This window comes from Mustelus asterias, chromosome 13 (genome assembly GCF_964213995.1).
Source record: "Mustelus asterias chromosome 13, sMusAst1.hap1.1, whole genome shotgun sequence".
In the NCBI taxonomy this organism is placed as follows: Eukaryota; Metazoa; Chordata; class Chondrichthyes; order Carcharhiniformes; family Triakidae; genus Mustelus; species Mustelus asterias.
Window position 1 is genome coordinate 47626863 of NC_135813.1, and position 17550 is coordinate 47644412.

Here is a 17550-nt window from a genome sequence, read left to right on the forward strand (position 1 = left end):
ATGACCACACCAGCAATTCCTATATTACAACGGTGATGACAATTTGAAAGTGATGACTCACCTGATGAAGGGGCAGCGCTCCAAAAGTGTGTGCTACCAAATAAATCTGTTGGACTTTAACCTGGTGTTGTGAGACTTCTTACTGTGCTTCCCCCAGTCCAATGCCAGCATCTCCACATCATGAACATCATTTCAAACTGTTTCAACTTGCATATTTGGAGAGTTCTTTTACTTACTAGAATTGAGATTGTGTCATGCAGGTCATTGCTACCTGCACTAATAATTCAATTTGAAATGTGAACATCAGATGCCAATGATGTGGTTCTGATAAAACACAATGGCAAACACTGCACATACCTCTGGCTTTCCTCTGAAGCCCAGCCCCTTAACTCTCCCCAGGTGCTGTTATTTTCCAGCATTGTCTGACTCTAGGTTTCCAGCAGGATTTTTTTTGTGTATATCCAATTCAATCTGATCAAAGTCCAATTCAAAGTCTCAACAATTGAGACATTCCCGATCCAAGCTGACAAGATAGGCCTCTCACTTTCTGTCCTGGGCCTGATCTACATGATCCAAGCTGATTGGAGCAGGCATTGCACCTCCTCCAAGGCTCAATCTCATTTGCACCAATGCCTCTACCTTCTCAGAAGACTAAGGAAATTTGGCATGTCAGCTACGACTCTCACCAACTTTTACAGATGCACCATAGAAAGCATTCTTTCTGGTTGTATCACAGCTTGGCTCCTGCTCTGCCCAAGACCGCAAGGAACTACAAAAGGTCATGAATGTAGCCCAGTCCATCACGCAAACCAGTGTCCCATCCATTGACTCTGTGTACACTTCCTACTGTCTCAGCAAAGCAGACAGTATAATTAAGGACTCCACACACCCTGGACATTCTCTCTTTCACCTTCTTCCATCGGGAAAAAGATACAAAAGTCTGAGGACACGTACCAACCGACTCAAGTACAGCTTCTTCCCTGCTGCCGTCAGACTTTTGAATGGACTTACCTTGCATTAAGTTGATCTTTCTCTACACCCTAGCTATAACTGTAACACTACATTCTGCACTCTCTAATTTCCTTCTCTATGGATATTTCCTTCTCTATGGACGGTATGCTTTGTCTGTATAGCGCGCAAGAAACAATACTTTTCACTGTATGTTAATATATGTGACAATAATAAATCAAATCAAAAAATCAAATCATCTTAGCCAAAAGGCCAAGATGCCGCTTTAAAAAATTGCTTCAAATGAAGCCTTAATGTAACCCCATGATTTCAAACAAGTGCAGGATGTTGATACTACACTTGATCTGTTTCCAGCAGGATTTTTTTTTGTTTATATCCAATTCAATCCAATCAAAGTCCAATTCAAAGTCTCAGCAAGTGAGACATTCCCAATCCAAACTGACAAGACAGACTCACCGCTTCCTGTCTTGGGCTTGACCTACATGATCCAAGCTGATTGGAGCAGGCATTACACCTCCTCCAAGGTTCGATCTCATTTGCATCTTAGCCAAAAGGCCGAGATACCGCTTTAAAAAATTGCTTCAAATGAAGCCTCAGTGTAATCTCATGACTTCAACCAAGTGTAGCACATCGATACTACACTTGATTTTAGCCAAAGGGCCGAGAAGCTGTTTCCAGCAGGATTTTTTTTGTGAACATGGATGGAGCTTTCTCACTCTGCTCCACAGGCGCTGTCCCTTTAACAGTCGCGTGGCCGCCCATTCCCGCCTCGCGTCTTACCCACATCACCACGTGCTCCGCTATGGCCCCGCCCCCTCGGCTTGGAGAGAACCAATCAAAGGCGAGTATCGCGGTGAACCAATGGGGGGAAGCCTGCCGCGCGATGAGCGGGTGGTGTGGTTTGATTGACACCGCGTTACACCAATGGCAATCCAGCTGAAAAGCTGGGCGGTGACGCAGTGCTATATAAGGCGCCGCGCAAGGGTCTGGTGTCAGTTTTGCCGTTTGTTTTTTTGCAGCTGTTGGTTTTAGTGAAGGTGCAGTTAGGAGGATGAGGGAGATCGTGCATCTTCAGGCAGGCCAGTGTGGCAATCAGATTGGAGCCAAGGTCTGTACCCCAGTTACTCAGGCAGTGAGTGTGGGAATCGGGCCCGAATGGCGAAGCGGCCAGAGAGTCTCGGAGGGATTCTGGGTCGATGAGCTGATAGTTAAGCGGAGAGAGCTGACGAGGTGGTTTTAGTTCTTGTGATGTTGCTGGGGCGGGCAGCGGCAGTGACGGTTATTGAAGATCAGGCCGGTGAAGGCGCCTCGCGCTTTCCAGCCTCGCGGCTCGGTCGACGGTTAAATTTTGAATCAGCCAATGGGAAGCACTGATTGGGACAACCGACCGTTGGGAAAGCGCGCGAGGGAAAGAGTGCTGTGCGCATGTGACTGGGGCGGGGCTACGGCTACAGCGTGCGCACTGACATCACAATGAGCGCGCGGCAAAGGGTTGTGGCTTCTGTATTCTCCCTACATTGGACAAAGCTGGCCTGGGGCACCGTGTCGAGATGCTCAGATTCACAATGGGGACAAATAATCCTAAGAGGCATTGCGTCAATATGCACCAAAAAGCCTTAGAGGCCCTTAAGCAGCCCATAAAACCTGCGCTGACAACAATCCCATCTGGGCCCTATTCCTGTAACCCCATGTATTAACTCTACTAATGTCCCTGACACTGAAGGCAATTTAACATAGGCAATCAACCTAACCCACACACCTTTGAACTGGGAGGAAACCCACGCAGATGTGAGGAAAATGTGCGGAGTCCCCACAGTCACCCAAGGCTGTAATGCTAACTGCTGTGCCAGAAGCAGCTATTGAATCTGAACCACAAGATAGAATACTGATATTGCAGAAAGGAGGCCATTCGGCTTATCCAATGTGATGCAACTCTCCAGAAGAACGTCTAACCCAGCTCCAACACTCCCCTATCCCCATGAACCTGCACATTCACCATGCCTAATCCATCTAACTAGCATGTCTTTGGACTGTGGTAGGAAACCCATATTGACATGGAGAAAGCATGCAATACCCATGTCGTCACCCAAAGGCTGGTATTGAATCCAATTTCTTGGCACTGAGGCAATAGTGCTAATCACTGTGGTGCCCTATTAGGTGGCCAAAAGCTTGGCCAAAGCAGTTGGCTTTAAATCCTCAAAGGAGGATGGAAGATGAGTCAACTTCTCAATTAAACAGGATGACATGTCGGTTATAATGCCTTGGGTGACTAAACTATGGCTCTACGCCAAGTCATTTTATCTAGATTCGTGTTAGGGTCACTGTCAGCAATTGAAGGTCATACTTCAGAGCCAATGTAATTAAAATTACACACAAAATGTTAATACCTTGTGAGAAGTTGTAGAAAGTCTTGTATTTTCTGCTTTCATTAGCTGAATAGATTTTCCCCAAGGATGTGTCTATTGAATGCAACCCTAAGCCTGACTTCTACTTTTTACACTCGTACATTTTAAAGTTAGTTTATTTATTAGTCACAAGTAAGGCTCACATTAACACTGCAATGAAGTTACTGTGAAATTCCCCTAGTCACCACACTCAGGTATTTGTCCGGGTCAATGCACCTCACCAGCACGTCTTTCAGACTGTGGGAGGAAACCTATGCAGACATGAGGAGAATGTGCAAACTCCACACACTGACCCAAGCCGGGAATTTAACCCGGGTCCCTGGCGCTGAGAGGCAGCAGTTCTAGCCACCATGCCGCCATGTTGTGTTCGCTATGTAGAAAAGGAATAGTTTTCATATTGATAATGCATTAATTTAATTTATGATCCCAAGAATGTAGAAAAATGAGGTAAATGGAAGGGATTAACATGAAATTGGCATTCGAGAAAAAAGTAATGGGGCTTCAGATGACAATTGCCTGGATCTGGTCCTGCATCATAGGATCTTAAATGAAGTGGCTGCAGAGATAATGGGTGCATTGCTTGTAATTCTAAATTATAACAGAAAAGTGCAAATGTAGCACCTTTTCAAAAAAGAATGCAGAGCAGAAAACAATTGGGCAGTTAGCCTAATGTCTGACATTGGGAAAATGCTAGAATCCATGATTCAATAGGTTGTATGTATACAGGACATTTAGAATACAATCAGACAGAAACTATGTGGCTTTGTGAAAAGAAAGTGTTTTTTGAGGCTGAAGCAAGCATTGATCTAGTGTACTTGGTTTCCAAAAGGTATTCAGTAATGTGTCACATTGTTGGGGTGATCTACTAGTATAGAGAAGGCGTTGAATAGAACCAGGATAAATGGGTCATTTTTAGGATGGAGTGGCAGATGGAGCCTTGACTTTACAAGTTATTAATAGACTTGGACGAAGGAACCAACTATTTTAGCCAAATTTACTGATGAGATGAAAATTGATAGGAAAAAAAGTTACGAGGAGAACACAAAAATCCTACAAAGGGACTAGATAGGTTAAGTCAATAGGATTCATAGTCCTGGAGTGCAAGTAATTCTCTTGGGTATCCATGATGTTATATACCATGGAGGCTAAAGGCCTGATGATTTGCAGGTCTACCAGTATGTCGTAAACTCGTGCTAGTGGCAATCCATGGAATTAAGACCATAAGACATAGGAGCGGAAGTAAGGCCATTCGGCCCATCGAGTCCACTCCACCATTCAATCATGGTTGATTTCAACTCCATTTACCCGCTCTCTCCCCATAGCCCTTAATTCCTCGAGAAATCAAGAATTTATCAATTTCTGTCTTGAAGACGCTCAACGTCTCGGCCTCCACAGCCCTCTGTGGCAATGAATTCCACAGACCCACCACTCTCTGGCTGAAGAAATTTCTCCTCATCTCTGTTCTAAAGTGACTCCCTTTTATTCTAAGGCTGTGCCCCCGTGTCCTAGTCTCCCCTGCTAATGGAAACAACTTCCCTACGTCCATCCTATCTAAGCCGTTCATTATCTTGTAAGTTTCTATCAGATCTCCCCTCAACCTCCTAAACTCCAATGAATATAATCCCACGATCCTCAGACGTTCATCGTATGTCAGGCCTACCATTCCTGGGATCATCCGTGTGAATCTCCGCTGGACCCGCTCCAGTGCCAGTATGTCCTTCCTGAGGTGTGGGGCCCAAAATTGCTCACAGTACTCCAAATGGGGCCTAACCAGTGCTTTATAAAGCCTCAGAAGTACATCCCTGCTTTTGTATTCCAAGCCTCTTGAGATAAATGACAACATTACATTTGCTTTCTTAATTACGGACTCAACCTGCAAGTTTACCTTTAGAGAATCCTGGACTAGGACTCCCAAGTCCCTTTGCACTTTAGCATTATGAATTTTGTCACCGTTTAGAAAATAGTCCATGCCTCTATTCTTTTTTCCAAAGTGTACGACCTCGCACTTGGATCTTGGATCTTACAAAGCTGATCAACCTCAAATAATTAGCTCAGTTCTTGAGCTAATATCAAATTTTCCAAATTGTTTGCGACAAATTTCACACTTTGAAAGGAGATACACTTGCGGGAGAATGGAAGTGATTGATCTACAAGTAAATGCAGCATCCATTTAAGATAAATTGAAGGTTGAACTAGACAAAATGAATGGAGAAAGACAATCATTCGAAGAGTATAAGATCACAGACTGTGCAGCTCAATTATGTTCGTCACAAAGAAAGATTGAGAGTATGCTTCGATCCCTGATGTTTACACACAGCTTTGAAACATTGTCCTTACAAAATACCCACATTAGAGTTAAATGCAAGATTTGCAGGTGCAAAATTCCTCAAAGCTTGAAGCCAAACATGTTTACTGATCTGTACATCATATGTAAAAGTCTCCTTTGCTTATGTTTTGTATTCTATTTGGATGATATTTTAATTGACACTCTTTTAGACTACCCATTAGTGAGCATTTCTCTTGTGCTTACGTAGACCATATTACATGGACTGTGCCAGGATGCATCTGTATCGCAATAATTGCTGTTGTGAAAAGAACAAAGCAAGAATGTGACCATAATTGCAGTTATTGGTGTAATTGGCATGTAATGAAGGATTGGTGTTCAGTGGTCTAAAAATGTATCAACTAGAGGAGATTAATTTCTTCAGTTCTGCTTATTCCAGTACTGGCGTACATCCTGAGCTAAGTAAAAGAGATTATTTAAAGACATGCCAATTCCTCGAAAGGCTGATCTTCAGATGTCTAGGCTTCTTTAATTTTGTGTCTCCAGAAATTCCCAATTTTGTTTAAGAAAACCTTAATTTGCAAAGGGAATTGTTGCTAAAGAATGTGTCTTCCTGTGGTATAAAGACAACCGATACTTAAACGTTGAAACAGTCATCAGATGCATCGAGATTTCTATTTTACAATCCTAAGGAGACAACTATCCTGGCTATGGGTGCTTCACAGGCATGGGTGCATACGTATTACAAAAGGGCAAACCGATTGCATTTGCTTCAAAATAACACAGTTCAAGTACTTCAAACAGAAAATATTTGCTTCAGTATTTGGAAGTATGCATTTTCATACATCTATTTGGTAAAAGATTTGTGGTAGAAATCACCACAAACCACTGAAGATTATTTGAAAACCGTTCACCAGTGAATTGTCAAGGTTTTTTGATAAAGATTCAAGGTTATGACTCCGCTTAGATGCAAAGCCGGTAACTTGATGGGCATGTCAGATACACTTTGCAGATTGCCTAATCAAGCAAAACAAAGATGTATCCATGGACCTACAAGTTGACTTCATTTAATATAGAACTTGGAAGATGTTCTCCAAATTGATCTGGTGCATTTTGCGCAATGCATATGCTAGCAGCTACAAAGAATTGCAAAATATTCCACATTACATGAAACTGGAAAACCATAATTGAAGGATGGCCTGATTAAATTCATTTTGGATCATCTTGACCTTACCAGGATGGTTTAGGCAATGTGTGCAGAGATTGGACGAGAAGACTTGCAAGCGACAGTTTATCGGAATATTGTGTGCAGTTCTGGTCACCTCACTATTAGAAGGATGTGGAAGCATTGGAGAGAGTGCAGAGGAGATTTACCAGGATGCTGCCTGGTTTGGAGGGTAGGTCTTATGAGGAAAGGTTGAGGGAGCTAGGGCTTTTCTCTTTAGAGCGGAGGAGGATGAGAGGCGACTTAATAGAGGTTTATAAGATGATAAGGGGGATAGACAGAGTGGACGTTCAGAGACTATTTCCTCGGGTGAATGTAGCTGTTACTAGGGGGGCATAACTATAAGGTTCATGGCGGGAGATATAGGAGGGATGTCCGAGGTAGGTTCTTTACTCAGAGAGTGGTTGGGGTGTGGAATGGACTGCCTGCTGTGATAGTGGAGTCACACTTTAGGAAATTTCAAGCGATTATTGGATAGGCATATGGAGCACACTAGAATGATAGGGAGTGGGATAGCTTGATCTTGGTTTTGGACAAAGCTCGGCACAACATCAAGGGCCGAAGGGCCTGTATTGTACTGTACTGTTCTGACATTGCAGTCATCAAGAAGTGTGAAACATGTCAAGAGCATATGACAAGTCAACACACAGCATAATTGTTTCTACGTGAATTTCCTGCCTATTGACAACCAAGTATCCCATATTCGACCGTTGAACAACACATCAAAGAACAGTTACACACTAGGTGATATTTTGGTGTGCTGGAGAGATCACATTATGGATAATGGTCTGCAATTAAATGGTAAGCCATTTCAGGATACGTGCAAAGTGGAATATCGATCACACTAATTCTCATTACCCTAGATCTAGTGATCTAGCTGAATGATCCACATGGTGATATCCCCAGTTCTCTATTGTAGGTGGACCAAACAGTATCTCCACATTGCAGTGTTGCATTTGAAAACAACATGTTTCAGTGCAAATATTCTATTACCGGCAGAGCTTATATTTGGCAGACTAGTGCATTCTACTCTCCAACTAAATGACTTTAAAAAAAAAAACTAAGATGACCAACACGAACAATAAAAATGTCATTACAGAATTGCCAAGTTCACAGTTGGGACAGCAGGTCTGAATCCAAAATCCCACAGAAGGTAGGTGGTAGCCAGCTGAGGTAAAAAGGACGTCTTTAGAATCTAAGTCCAAATGAAGTCATTACACACAAAGATGCTCTGAGCTGTAACCAAGGACAAATCAGATTAATTCCAGCTCCTCAACCACCATAAGATCCTATTGCATCTAGGGCAAATTTTCAAATGAAACCAGGAACAACAGCCAAGAATAACAATCCCATAGATCTTTGGTAACAATTAAAGACACCTCCAGATAATGTTACATTACAAGATCTAGGTGTACCAGCAGATTACCTCTGCTTTTAGACTCCGCTCCATTAATTTTGTTACATATCGGTAACTAAACCTGAACAGGTATTGTAAATAGTTGTGCTTTTTTGGAAGATGAAAAATATCTTTAAAAAGAAAAGGGAATGTTTTAATATGACTTTAACAATTGCAGCATAACATCACTAGAGAGGAAATGTGTCATGCAAACTAGTTTTTGTTGCCTTTCTGCTTTCAGCAGACAACATGCACAACTCTGCAACTGATATCTTCAAGCTTTATAATCCATGCTTATCTATTCATGTGCTTCGTCTTAATAAATTAACCGATAATGTGTTTACCGAATACCTTTAATATAAAAATCACAACAAAGGAGAATATAAATAATCAAACTTGGAGTATGAGTTGGGTTGGTCTAAGACATATGGAGGTGGAATTAAGTGATCATTGCAATAGAGGAGATGCAAGTTTATTTGGAAGGCCAGTTTGGAGTTGAACGGCACCCAGGTTGTGAATATTATTGCTTAGATTTGAATCTGTGACTGAAGGATATAGTATTAGCAGGGGCTAAAGATTATGGATGGAAATTTCCATTCTGTTGGCTAAGTGTCATTTAAGCGGAGAGTAGCCCACTGGTGTTAAGAGTGAGATCTCATGCCGTATTTTTTAGGCACTACTTTTAAATAAACTTTTCACATGTTTCACTCTGCCTGTGGGAGAGTGACTCTGATTCACTCCCATATCCCTTGAGCTCATCAATCAGGGGACACTTCATTTAAATACCACCCCCAGCACATATTCCAAGTCAATTCAGGAGGATGGCTATGAAGAAGACAGCACCAAGGTTTTCGGAGGGAGCACTGACCAAATTGGTGGATGGGGTGGAGGAAAGGCGGGACCAACAAGCAAGGCCACTAACCCTGTGTGGGAGGCAGTGGCAGCACAGGTAAGCACTAGCTCACTGTACAGGAGGACTGGCATCCAGTGCAGGAAGATGAAGAACAACCTCCTTCATGCAGCCAGAATACGTTGCTCTTCTCATTTGTCACTACTCATGCACCCATCATACTTTCACTGAGACTTCATTGCCATTCACGGTGCCCCACCTCCCAATTACCAACTATACATATCAGGCATCCTTACCATCTAACAAATGCTCAATAGAAAGGAGCGAGCACTGGTGCACAAGAGTGATGCCTGAACTCAAAATCCTCACTATTTGAGGAGCGAGCCCTAGAGCCTGCTGAGGAGGAACAGGACCACACCTGCACTGAGGACGAGGTAGGTGCAAGAGATAAAACTGAGAACCTTTAATGCATGCTATCTTCCATGTAAAGGCTGGGAGTTCATTAAGGGTACTCCTTTATCCTTTCTGTGAGGATGTTAGCTTGGTTGACTCATACCGACTGGACACAGTAATGCCAGTGTCACCCTGGTAATGAGATGTGCACCCCCAACCCCGTGGCCAGGGCCACCACTCAGCCCATTCATTTGGGGAAGACTGATATTAGCAATAAGATCACAACAGCTGAAGCCTTGAGACCCGTTCCACTGGCACCAGTGACAGGTTCTCATTGACAGCCCTAACTACAGAGGAGCCTGCATCAGCAGAGATGAGTAAGTCTGCATATCGTCATCCTGATGTCGCACTGACCATCGAAACCCTACAGTGCAGAAAGAGGCCATTCGGCCCATCGAGTCTGTGCCGACAACAATTCCACCCAGGCCCTATCCCTGATCAGTGGGAGTTAATGAACTGCCCTCAGCCAGGTAGGAGTCGAGACATTTGTAATAGATCTTTGAGGAAGTGGTACTCATCCTCCTGCATTGTATGGTCTATGGGCAATCTCGCACTGCAATATCAGGGTTGAGGTTACTCTGCCACCACACAAAGAAGGGACAATCGCCTCCCGCCATGATGGGACCCAAGTGCCTACCCTAATTCTGATCACTAAAGCGAGAAGCTATCGGGGTACTCCAAGGTCTAAGCCTCATTTGGACACTTGCCACTGCCCAATGGCCTTGATGTTTCCACTGGGGATTTGCCCTCGCTGTCTTCACCATCCTCATCAGAGGAGATTTCCTCGCCCCCTTGCAGCACCAGGTTATAGAGGGCATAACACACAATGATGTGCAAAACCCTCTGGGGGTTATACTGAATGGCTCCACCTCAGCAGTCCAGGCACTGGAACCGGATCTTCAGGATGCCAATTGTCTGCTCTACCAAAGCACAAGTTGCAGCATAAGCCTCATTATAACATCTCTGCTGCACTCGGGTCTCTACCCAGGCGTCAGCAGCCAGATAAGGGATAGCCCTTATCCCCAAGGAGCCTCCTTTTTGCTGTTGAGCTCCCTCAAATATCTCCTGCATCTGAGCGGCCAAGAATGTAGCTGTTGTGAATGCTCCCTAGGATTCTAGCATATGCACCTATAGAATGCACTTGACATGGTTGCACTTGAACTGGACATTAAGGGGGCAGTAGGATGCCATGGGGAATGGAGTGTGTGCAGTCAATGGCTTTCTGCACTTGGGGAAATCCAGATATGTGGGTGAACCCCAAGATTCTGGTATCCTGGCTAGCCTGGTCCAGGTCACAATGTAGTTATGTGCCCTTGCAAAGAGCAGATCCATAACCTCCTTCTTTGTGTGGAGGCCTGGGAGATGCCACAAAAATCACCAGTGGACCCATTTGCATAGAAATTTTGGGTGGCTGTAACATTCAGTTCTCGAGGCAATGGGTGGCCCCCAAGAACATGTGGTGCCAACTTCTGCATAACCTGGCAACGGTGAATGATCATGTCCCTGGACATTGCAGTGTTCTGCACTGGTTCTCGCCCATCTCCAGGTAAGTCATCTGCCGTCACTACACTCTGGCCCAGTAATGCTGCTTCCAAGCGACCACTAGGTAGTCCAACCTCTGGCAGCTGAGCAGGCAGGCCCTTCGTCTTCGGGGTGCTGCTCCTGCCTCCATGTAGCCACACTTGATGCTGACATAATTGTCCCTGGCCCACAGTTAGTAGGATCACCAACTCTAGAAGTTCCATGATTGTATCTTTGCAGTAACGTAAAGGGAAGAAAGAGAATTAGTGACCACTGAGGATTGCTGTCTATATCCTGACTCATTGCCCATTCAACCTCTGGAACACCCCACCAATGTTGAGTAACTATGATCACCCTTTCACTGAGGTCCACTCATTTACTATCCACCACGTTAGCGAAAACCCCACACAAGCCTCTCCCAACTCTGACAAATGGCCATCCACCTTGCATAGCCTCATTAGCCCTTAGGCCTCTCAAAGGGCAAAATCGAAACGCCCGTGGGTAACTATGACCCTGTGCATATGTTTGGGGGCGTGGGGCAGTGCTGCGAGTAAACCACTGCAAAGGCACATTTTGTTGCTGGGTGGCTTGGAGAGCTCTCAAATCTTTGACCCTTGTCTTGGATGCATAAGCTAACCCCGTCTCAGCAAATGCTGTGGGCAAGCCACATGGTGGTTAGCACTGCTGCCTCAGTGCCAGGGAGCTTGGTTTGATTTTCCCTTAGTGTACCCGAACAGGCGCCAGAGTGTGGTGACTAGGGGATTTTTGCAGTAACTTCATTGCAGTGTTAATGTAAACCTACTTGTGACAATAAGTAAACTTCTAAGCCTTTTCAGGAATGGTGGGGCTCAATATGAAATGGGTTAGCTCCTGAGTACCAATCCTATATCACAACTATGTAAATATGCATAATTGTTTCATCCATCAAAGCTAAGGAATGTTAATAGTTCCTGTGGCCTAGTGGTATAGGTCACAACTGGTAATCTACAAACCTAAAACAATGCTCTGGGGTCCCTGGCTTAAATCCCACCATGGTAGATGGTTTCAATAAAAAAAATGGTTCAGTGATGAGCGAGGCTGAGCTCAAAAATTATTGCTTGTTGCCTAGACACGCCTTGTCTATGAAGGAGTCCTTCCCCTTAACATTGGGGACCGGGTGGAGGATGTTGCATGGGACAGTCCATGGGCCCCGGGTTCACGGGCCCCCAAGATGCTTGCTCTCTTTGCAGCTTTGTGGAGTCCATGGACCATGCATGTATAGGTTGTTTTAGACTCCACTCTTTTTAGTTATTTAACATCTTTTTTGCACTTCAGCCCCACACTCCTGATCTATGGACCCCTGGTGCAAAGGGGGAACAGGGAAGGACGGAGGAGCTCCTTATGACCCTGTTCCTGGGCATGGCCAAATTTGCAATCAGGTTCAGGCAATGGGTGGCCAAGGAGGTCATTTGACCCAACAGTCTGCCTTCTGTGCATGGTGGACACCGCAGGGACGGGTGCCTTATCAACACTCTTAATCACATTTTAGTTTAATGTTTTAAGTTTGCAACTGAATAATTCCTAAACAGTCCTAGGATGCTAGACAATTTAACAGGCAGATGTTACAGCTGAATGATAAAGGCCATGAAGAAACTAAGGCAGGATACTCCATCAGTCACACTAATATTCATAACTTTGGTTAGATTGGTTTCAGTGCTATGGAAAGAGTGGAAGCCTGATTGCAAGATTCAAGGAATCTTATCTGAAAGTACTCCTTTATTCTTACCTCTTCGTGTTCCTGGGCACCAAACAGGCTGGCACCAGTAGTGTTATAAAATCATGGAATGGTACAGTGCAAAAGGAAGCCGCTTGACCCATTGTGCCAGTGCCTTGAAGAAGCTGTCCCACTAAAACCACTCCTTGCCCTTTGGGTACAGGCATGCACATTTTTCCCCTTCAAGTATCTTTCCAATTACTTCTTGCAAGACATTGATTTACTTCCACCATTTTATCAGCCAAATCATAACTCTTCCATAAAATGCTAATAGTTTCTCATTATTTACTCTTACCAAACCTTTCACAATTTTGACATCTTCTAAATCTCCATACAATTGAAATCCTGCATCCCTGGTATCTTTCTAATATATCAATGTACTAACCCAAAAGGAAAAGACCAATTTATCAACACTTTGCTAAGAATATCATTTAACCTCAACCAAGTAGGAGAGGATCATAAAATATGGTTAGATACATATCCGCTGCTATTTTTGTATTCAGCTATTTCATCTAATTTGAGTAACTCCAAATTTGTTCTGACAAATTGGTAACTTGTCATTTGCTGCGATTGAATAAGCAAGATTGGTGAAACAACCCTTTCACTCTGACGTTTTGTGGTCCCCAAAAGATCTGGTGCATTTCATCTCAGAATATTAACAGGTTTCTCCAAAGAGAAAAACTCTCAATGTTAGCACATGAGGTCATTAACAAAGAACACTACCTTTCATTTAACTGTTCAAACATGTCATCAAAAGTATTTCAAATTCAACCTCCAGTGTCGAAGTGACTAGGAGGGGGTACTGTGCTTGTGTCGTAAGGTATTGAATTACATTGCTTTTGACCTTTTGGGGAACAGACTCAAGGGCTGGATGGCCTACTACTGTTAGTTTATTCTTATGACTTGTTGAACATATTATTAATACAACTTTTCTTTTAGTTCTGGGAAGTCATCAGTGATGAGCATGGCATTGATCCCACAGGAGCCTACCATGGTGACAGTGATCTTCAGCTGGAAAGAATTAATGTCTATTACAATGAGGCTACAGGTATTAACTGATTTAAGATATTGATTATATTTTTGTTTACATAATGAGCATTGCAATTGGGACTTACATTTTATTATTTTTAAACAGGTGGAAAATATGTACCCCGGGCCATTCTCATGGATTTGGAGCCTGGTACTATGGATTCTGTTCGCTCTGGGCCCTTTGGACAGATTTTCAGACCAGATAACTTTGTGTTTGGTAGGTCAGGTACCTGAAACTGGTTGGCACGAATTGTTATAGAACAATTCATTTTGAGAGGTTATTTATTCAGACTGCTATTCCGTGGTTCTTGATGGAGAAAATAATTAGCAGACTTTATGGAAACCACTGATGTCAAAATACCTTTGCCATCAAGATTGCCTTGTACTAATTCCTGAAGGAAATGAGACCATGACCAAATTTTTGAAAATAACATGGCCCTTTGATGAAATTTAAATTTTGATGTTTGTTTTCCCCACTTAACAGTAAATATTTGTGAAGATTGCAACAAGACTTCTTGATTTTGATTTCATTTGAAACTCTGGAATTAACTGACATTTTCCCAAAGGTGTGCATCATGTTCTTTTTCCTATGCCACTTTGATTCCTCCCTTAGTTTTGCATCTGAGAAAGTTTTTGTGCTTGATTGTTCCAGCTTTATATTTAGTTCTAATTAAAGAGACCTGTTTATTACAATGTCAATTTCCCAAGGATGTATTTGGAATAACTAATCCATTATAGCAATGGCCTAAAACTAGTGGAACTTAAACATATGGGGGTGGATTCTCTGGGCCCACTAGCTCCAATAGCGAATTGTGAAGGCCTGGAGAATCAGGCGTCGGTGCAAAAGAGTTTTGTGCTGTCGCAATGCTCCTGCCTAGCCCTGATTGGGTTCCCCGATACATGTTTAGATTCACCAATTTAAATATAACTCCTGCTATTCACCCACCTCCCCAGTGGGATCTGCGGTGGATGGGTTTTGGTACAGGTCCTCACAAGCAAGGACCTGCATGTTGGAACCTGAGGGTTGAGGAAGCACCACCAACCCCATAGCACTGAGAGACACCCACTTCCCCCAAAATCCCTCCCTGCCCGCCCACCCCCGAGGTGTTCCAGCCTGCACAGCTGTGCACTCAGCCACACCGTTCATTATGAGCATTCCTCTCCATTCTAGTCAAACCCTTTGTGTAACAAATTCAAAGCAGTGCCTTGAAAATGACTTCCCTTGGCAGCTCAATGGATTTCTTTTATCCTGCAGCCACCTGTGTTTATTTTGAATTCCCTTCATGGTTGAATGCACCTGAAGTACTCCATTGATCCTGACAAGGTTGACGGAATCTAAGCCTGATTGATAGTCAATGGTTTAATTTCCTCTTTGAAGTGGTTTGCAAGAGAGGAAGTGAACTGGCCACTTGAATTTGCATAGCTGACAGGCAGATATTGACCACAGAGCTGCCTGAAATCACCATGCCGGGGTGATCTTCAGGTGTACTAGGGCTAGAAGGGGCAATCCAGCCATCCTGGCGAAGAATGGCAAGGTCAACTCTTTCCCCCCAGCCCAAGCACATCCAACCCCCAGGACCTTGAGGGACCCTTCCTCTGCAGCCTGGCATCAGCAGAGGGACAAATGGCCACTGAGCCTACCTTCTCGCGCTCCCTCGGGGCCCAAAGCATTAGGCCAGCATATCAGTGCCGGGGGCAGTGCATAGTTGGCACAGCCAAGGCGTGTGGACTGAAGTGGGACTGAGGGGGGGGCGGGGGGGGGGTCAGGTCTGATCGCCCTCATGCCTGTGTGTGGGGGGTGAACTCTTATTTGTGGGTAGGTGGGGGAGGATACCCCTCTGTTTACTGTGGGTTTAGTGGTGCTCTCCTGGTCAGTGGGGGAGCCACCATTTCATTTTTTGTGGGAGGGGTGGGGGGTTCCTGTCTCAGTACAGCGGAGCTTGCCAGCTGGTGGCTCACAATTACCTCACTAGCATCTTTCAGGTAGGAAATCCTACCTGAAAGATGCTGTCAGCGTCAGTAAAGAACACTCCTGTATTCTCGCTGACGTGGGATGATGATATAAGGGGATCAATTTTGAGCTTTGGGATATCTCACTACGTAAGAGATTATTTTAGTGTGTTGATGTGCTCCTTTGCAGACGACAATTTATTTTGCTTTTTTTTTGCAGGACAAAGTGGTGCTGGTAACAATTGGGCCAAAGGGCATTATACTGATGGCGCTGAATTAATTGACTCTGTTCTGGATGTGGTGAGGAAGGAAGCTGAGGGATGTGATTGCCTCCAGGGTTTTCAGCTCACCCATTCACTGGGTGGAGGTACTGGCTCTGGCATGGGCACACTCCTTATTAGTAAAATCCGTGAAGAATACCCTGACAGAATCATGAATACTTTCAGCGTTGTGCCTTCACCAAAAGTGTCAGACACCGTAGTAGAACCCTACAATGCAACTCTGTCTGTCCATCAGCTTGTGGAGAACACTGATGAGACCTTCTGTATTGATAATGAGGCTCTTTATGACATCTGTTTCCACACTCTTAAACTGACAACTCCCACTTATGGTGATTTAAATCACCTAATGTCAGCCACCATGAGTGGTGTAACAACCTGTCTGCGTTTCCCGGGGCAGCTCAATGCTGACTTGCGTAAACTAGCAGTAAATATGGTCCCCTTCCCTCGTCTGCATTTCTTTATGACTGGCTTTGCTCCTCTAACCAGCCGTGGCAGTCAGCAGTACCGTGCCCTCTCCGTACCTGAACTTACCCAACAGATGTTTGATGCAAAGAACATGATGGCTGCCTGTGACCCTCGCCATGGCCGTTACTTGACCGTTGCTGCCATTTTCCGAGGCCGTATGTCCATGAAAGAGGTGGATGAGCAGATGTTGAATGTACAGAACAAAAACAGCACTTATTTTGTTGAATGGATTCCCAATAACGTTAAGACAGCTGTGTGTGACATCCCACCTAGAGGCCTTAAGATGTCTGCCACCTTCATTGGTAATAGCACTGCTATCCAGGAATTGTTTAAACGCATCTCTGAGCAATTTACTGCCATGTTCCGGAGGAAAGCTTTCTTGCATTGGTACACTGGTGAGGGCATGGATGAGATGGAGTTCACAGAGGCAGAGAGTAATATGAATGACCTGGTATCTGAGTACCAGCAATATCAAGATGCTACGGTTGGAGATGAAGGTGAATTTGAGGAGGAGGGTGAGGAAGAGGCTGCATAAATAGAATTGTATATTTTGAACTTCTAAACATGTTTTCTTTGTTACATTAAGACCTGTTTCTGAAGTTTGTCTTTTTTCCTGTTCTGTCGTTTTGTATTTTCTGATATTAACTGCTAGTTTTGATTTAAATAAAGATTGTTGATAGTAATTTAGCTTGTTTTTCCCTCCATGTTTTCAATTTAGATCATGCAAGCATATAAAGATCCTTGAGCTTTAGTACATTGTGAAAGATTAAATGATATAGCCAAAACTAGTCAGATTGCGATGTTTAAATTGTAATGTTCTGGTCGGACCACACATTGCACTTAATTGATCCACAGCCATGAATGCACTAGTGTTTTGAGTTCACGCTATCAAAATCTTGACAAAAAATCATTTGGCTAAATGCCATTTAACTGCTTTTTACTTTAACACTTAATAGTTCAATGGATGCT

At 43.9% G+C, this 17550-nt stretch overlaps 1 protein-coding gene across 1 annotated transcript; it reads left to right on the forward strand.

Moving 5' to 3' along the window:
* The first annotated feature begins 1982 nt into the window (after nt 1-1982).
* Nucleotides 1983-17267, forward strand: LOC144503110 (tubulin beta-4B chain-like). The gene is made up of 4 exons (XM_078227620.1): nt 1983-2077; nt 13796-13904; nt 13992-14102; nt 16056-17267. The coding sequence occupies exons 1-4, from the start codon at nt 2021-2023 to the stop codon at nt 17114-17116; spliced, it is 1338 nt and encodes a 445-aa protein (XP_078083746.1). The 5' UTR covers nt 1983-2020; the 3' UTR covers nt 17117-17267.
* Nucleotides 17268-17550: the final 283 nt, after the last annotated feature.

Excerpts from the sequence above, each read along its gene's own strand:
- LOC144503110 (XM_078227620.1), top strand. The coding sequence starts at position 2,021 with ATGAGGGAGATCGTGCATCTTCAGGCAGGCCAGTGTGGCAATCAGATT. Across the intron at positions 2,078-13,795 it reads GCAATCAGATTGGAGCCAAG|TTCTGGGAAGTCATCAGTGA; the intron begins GTCTGTACCCCA and ends CTTTTCTTTTAG. Across the intron at positions 13,905-13,991 it reads CTATTACAATGAGGCTACAG|GTGGAAAATATGTACCCCGG; the intron begins GTATTAACTGAT and ends ATTTTTAAACAG.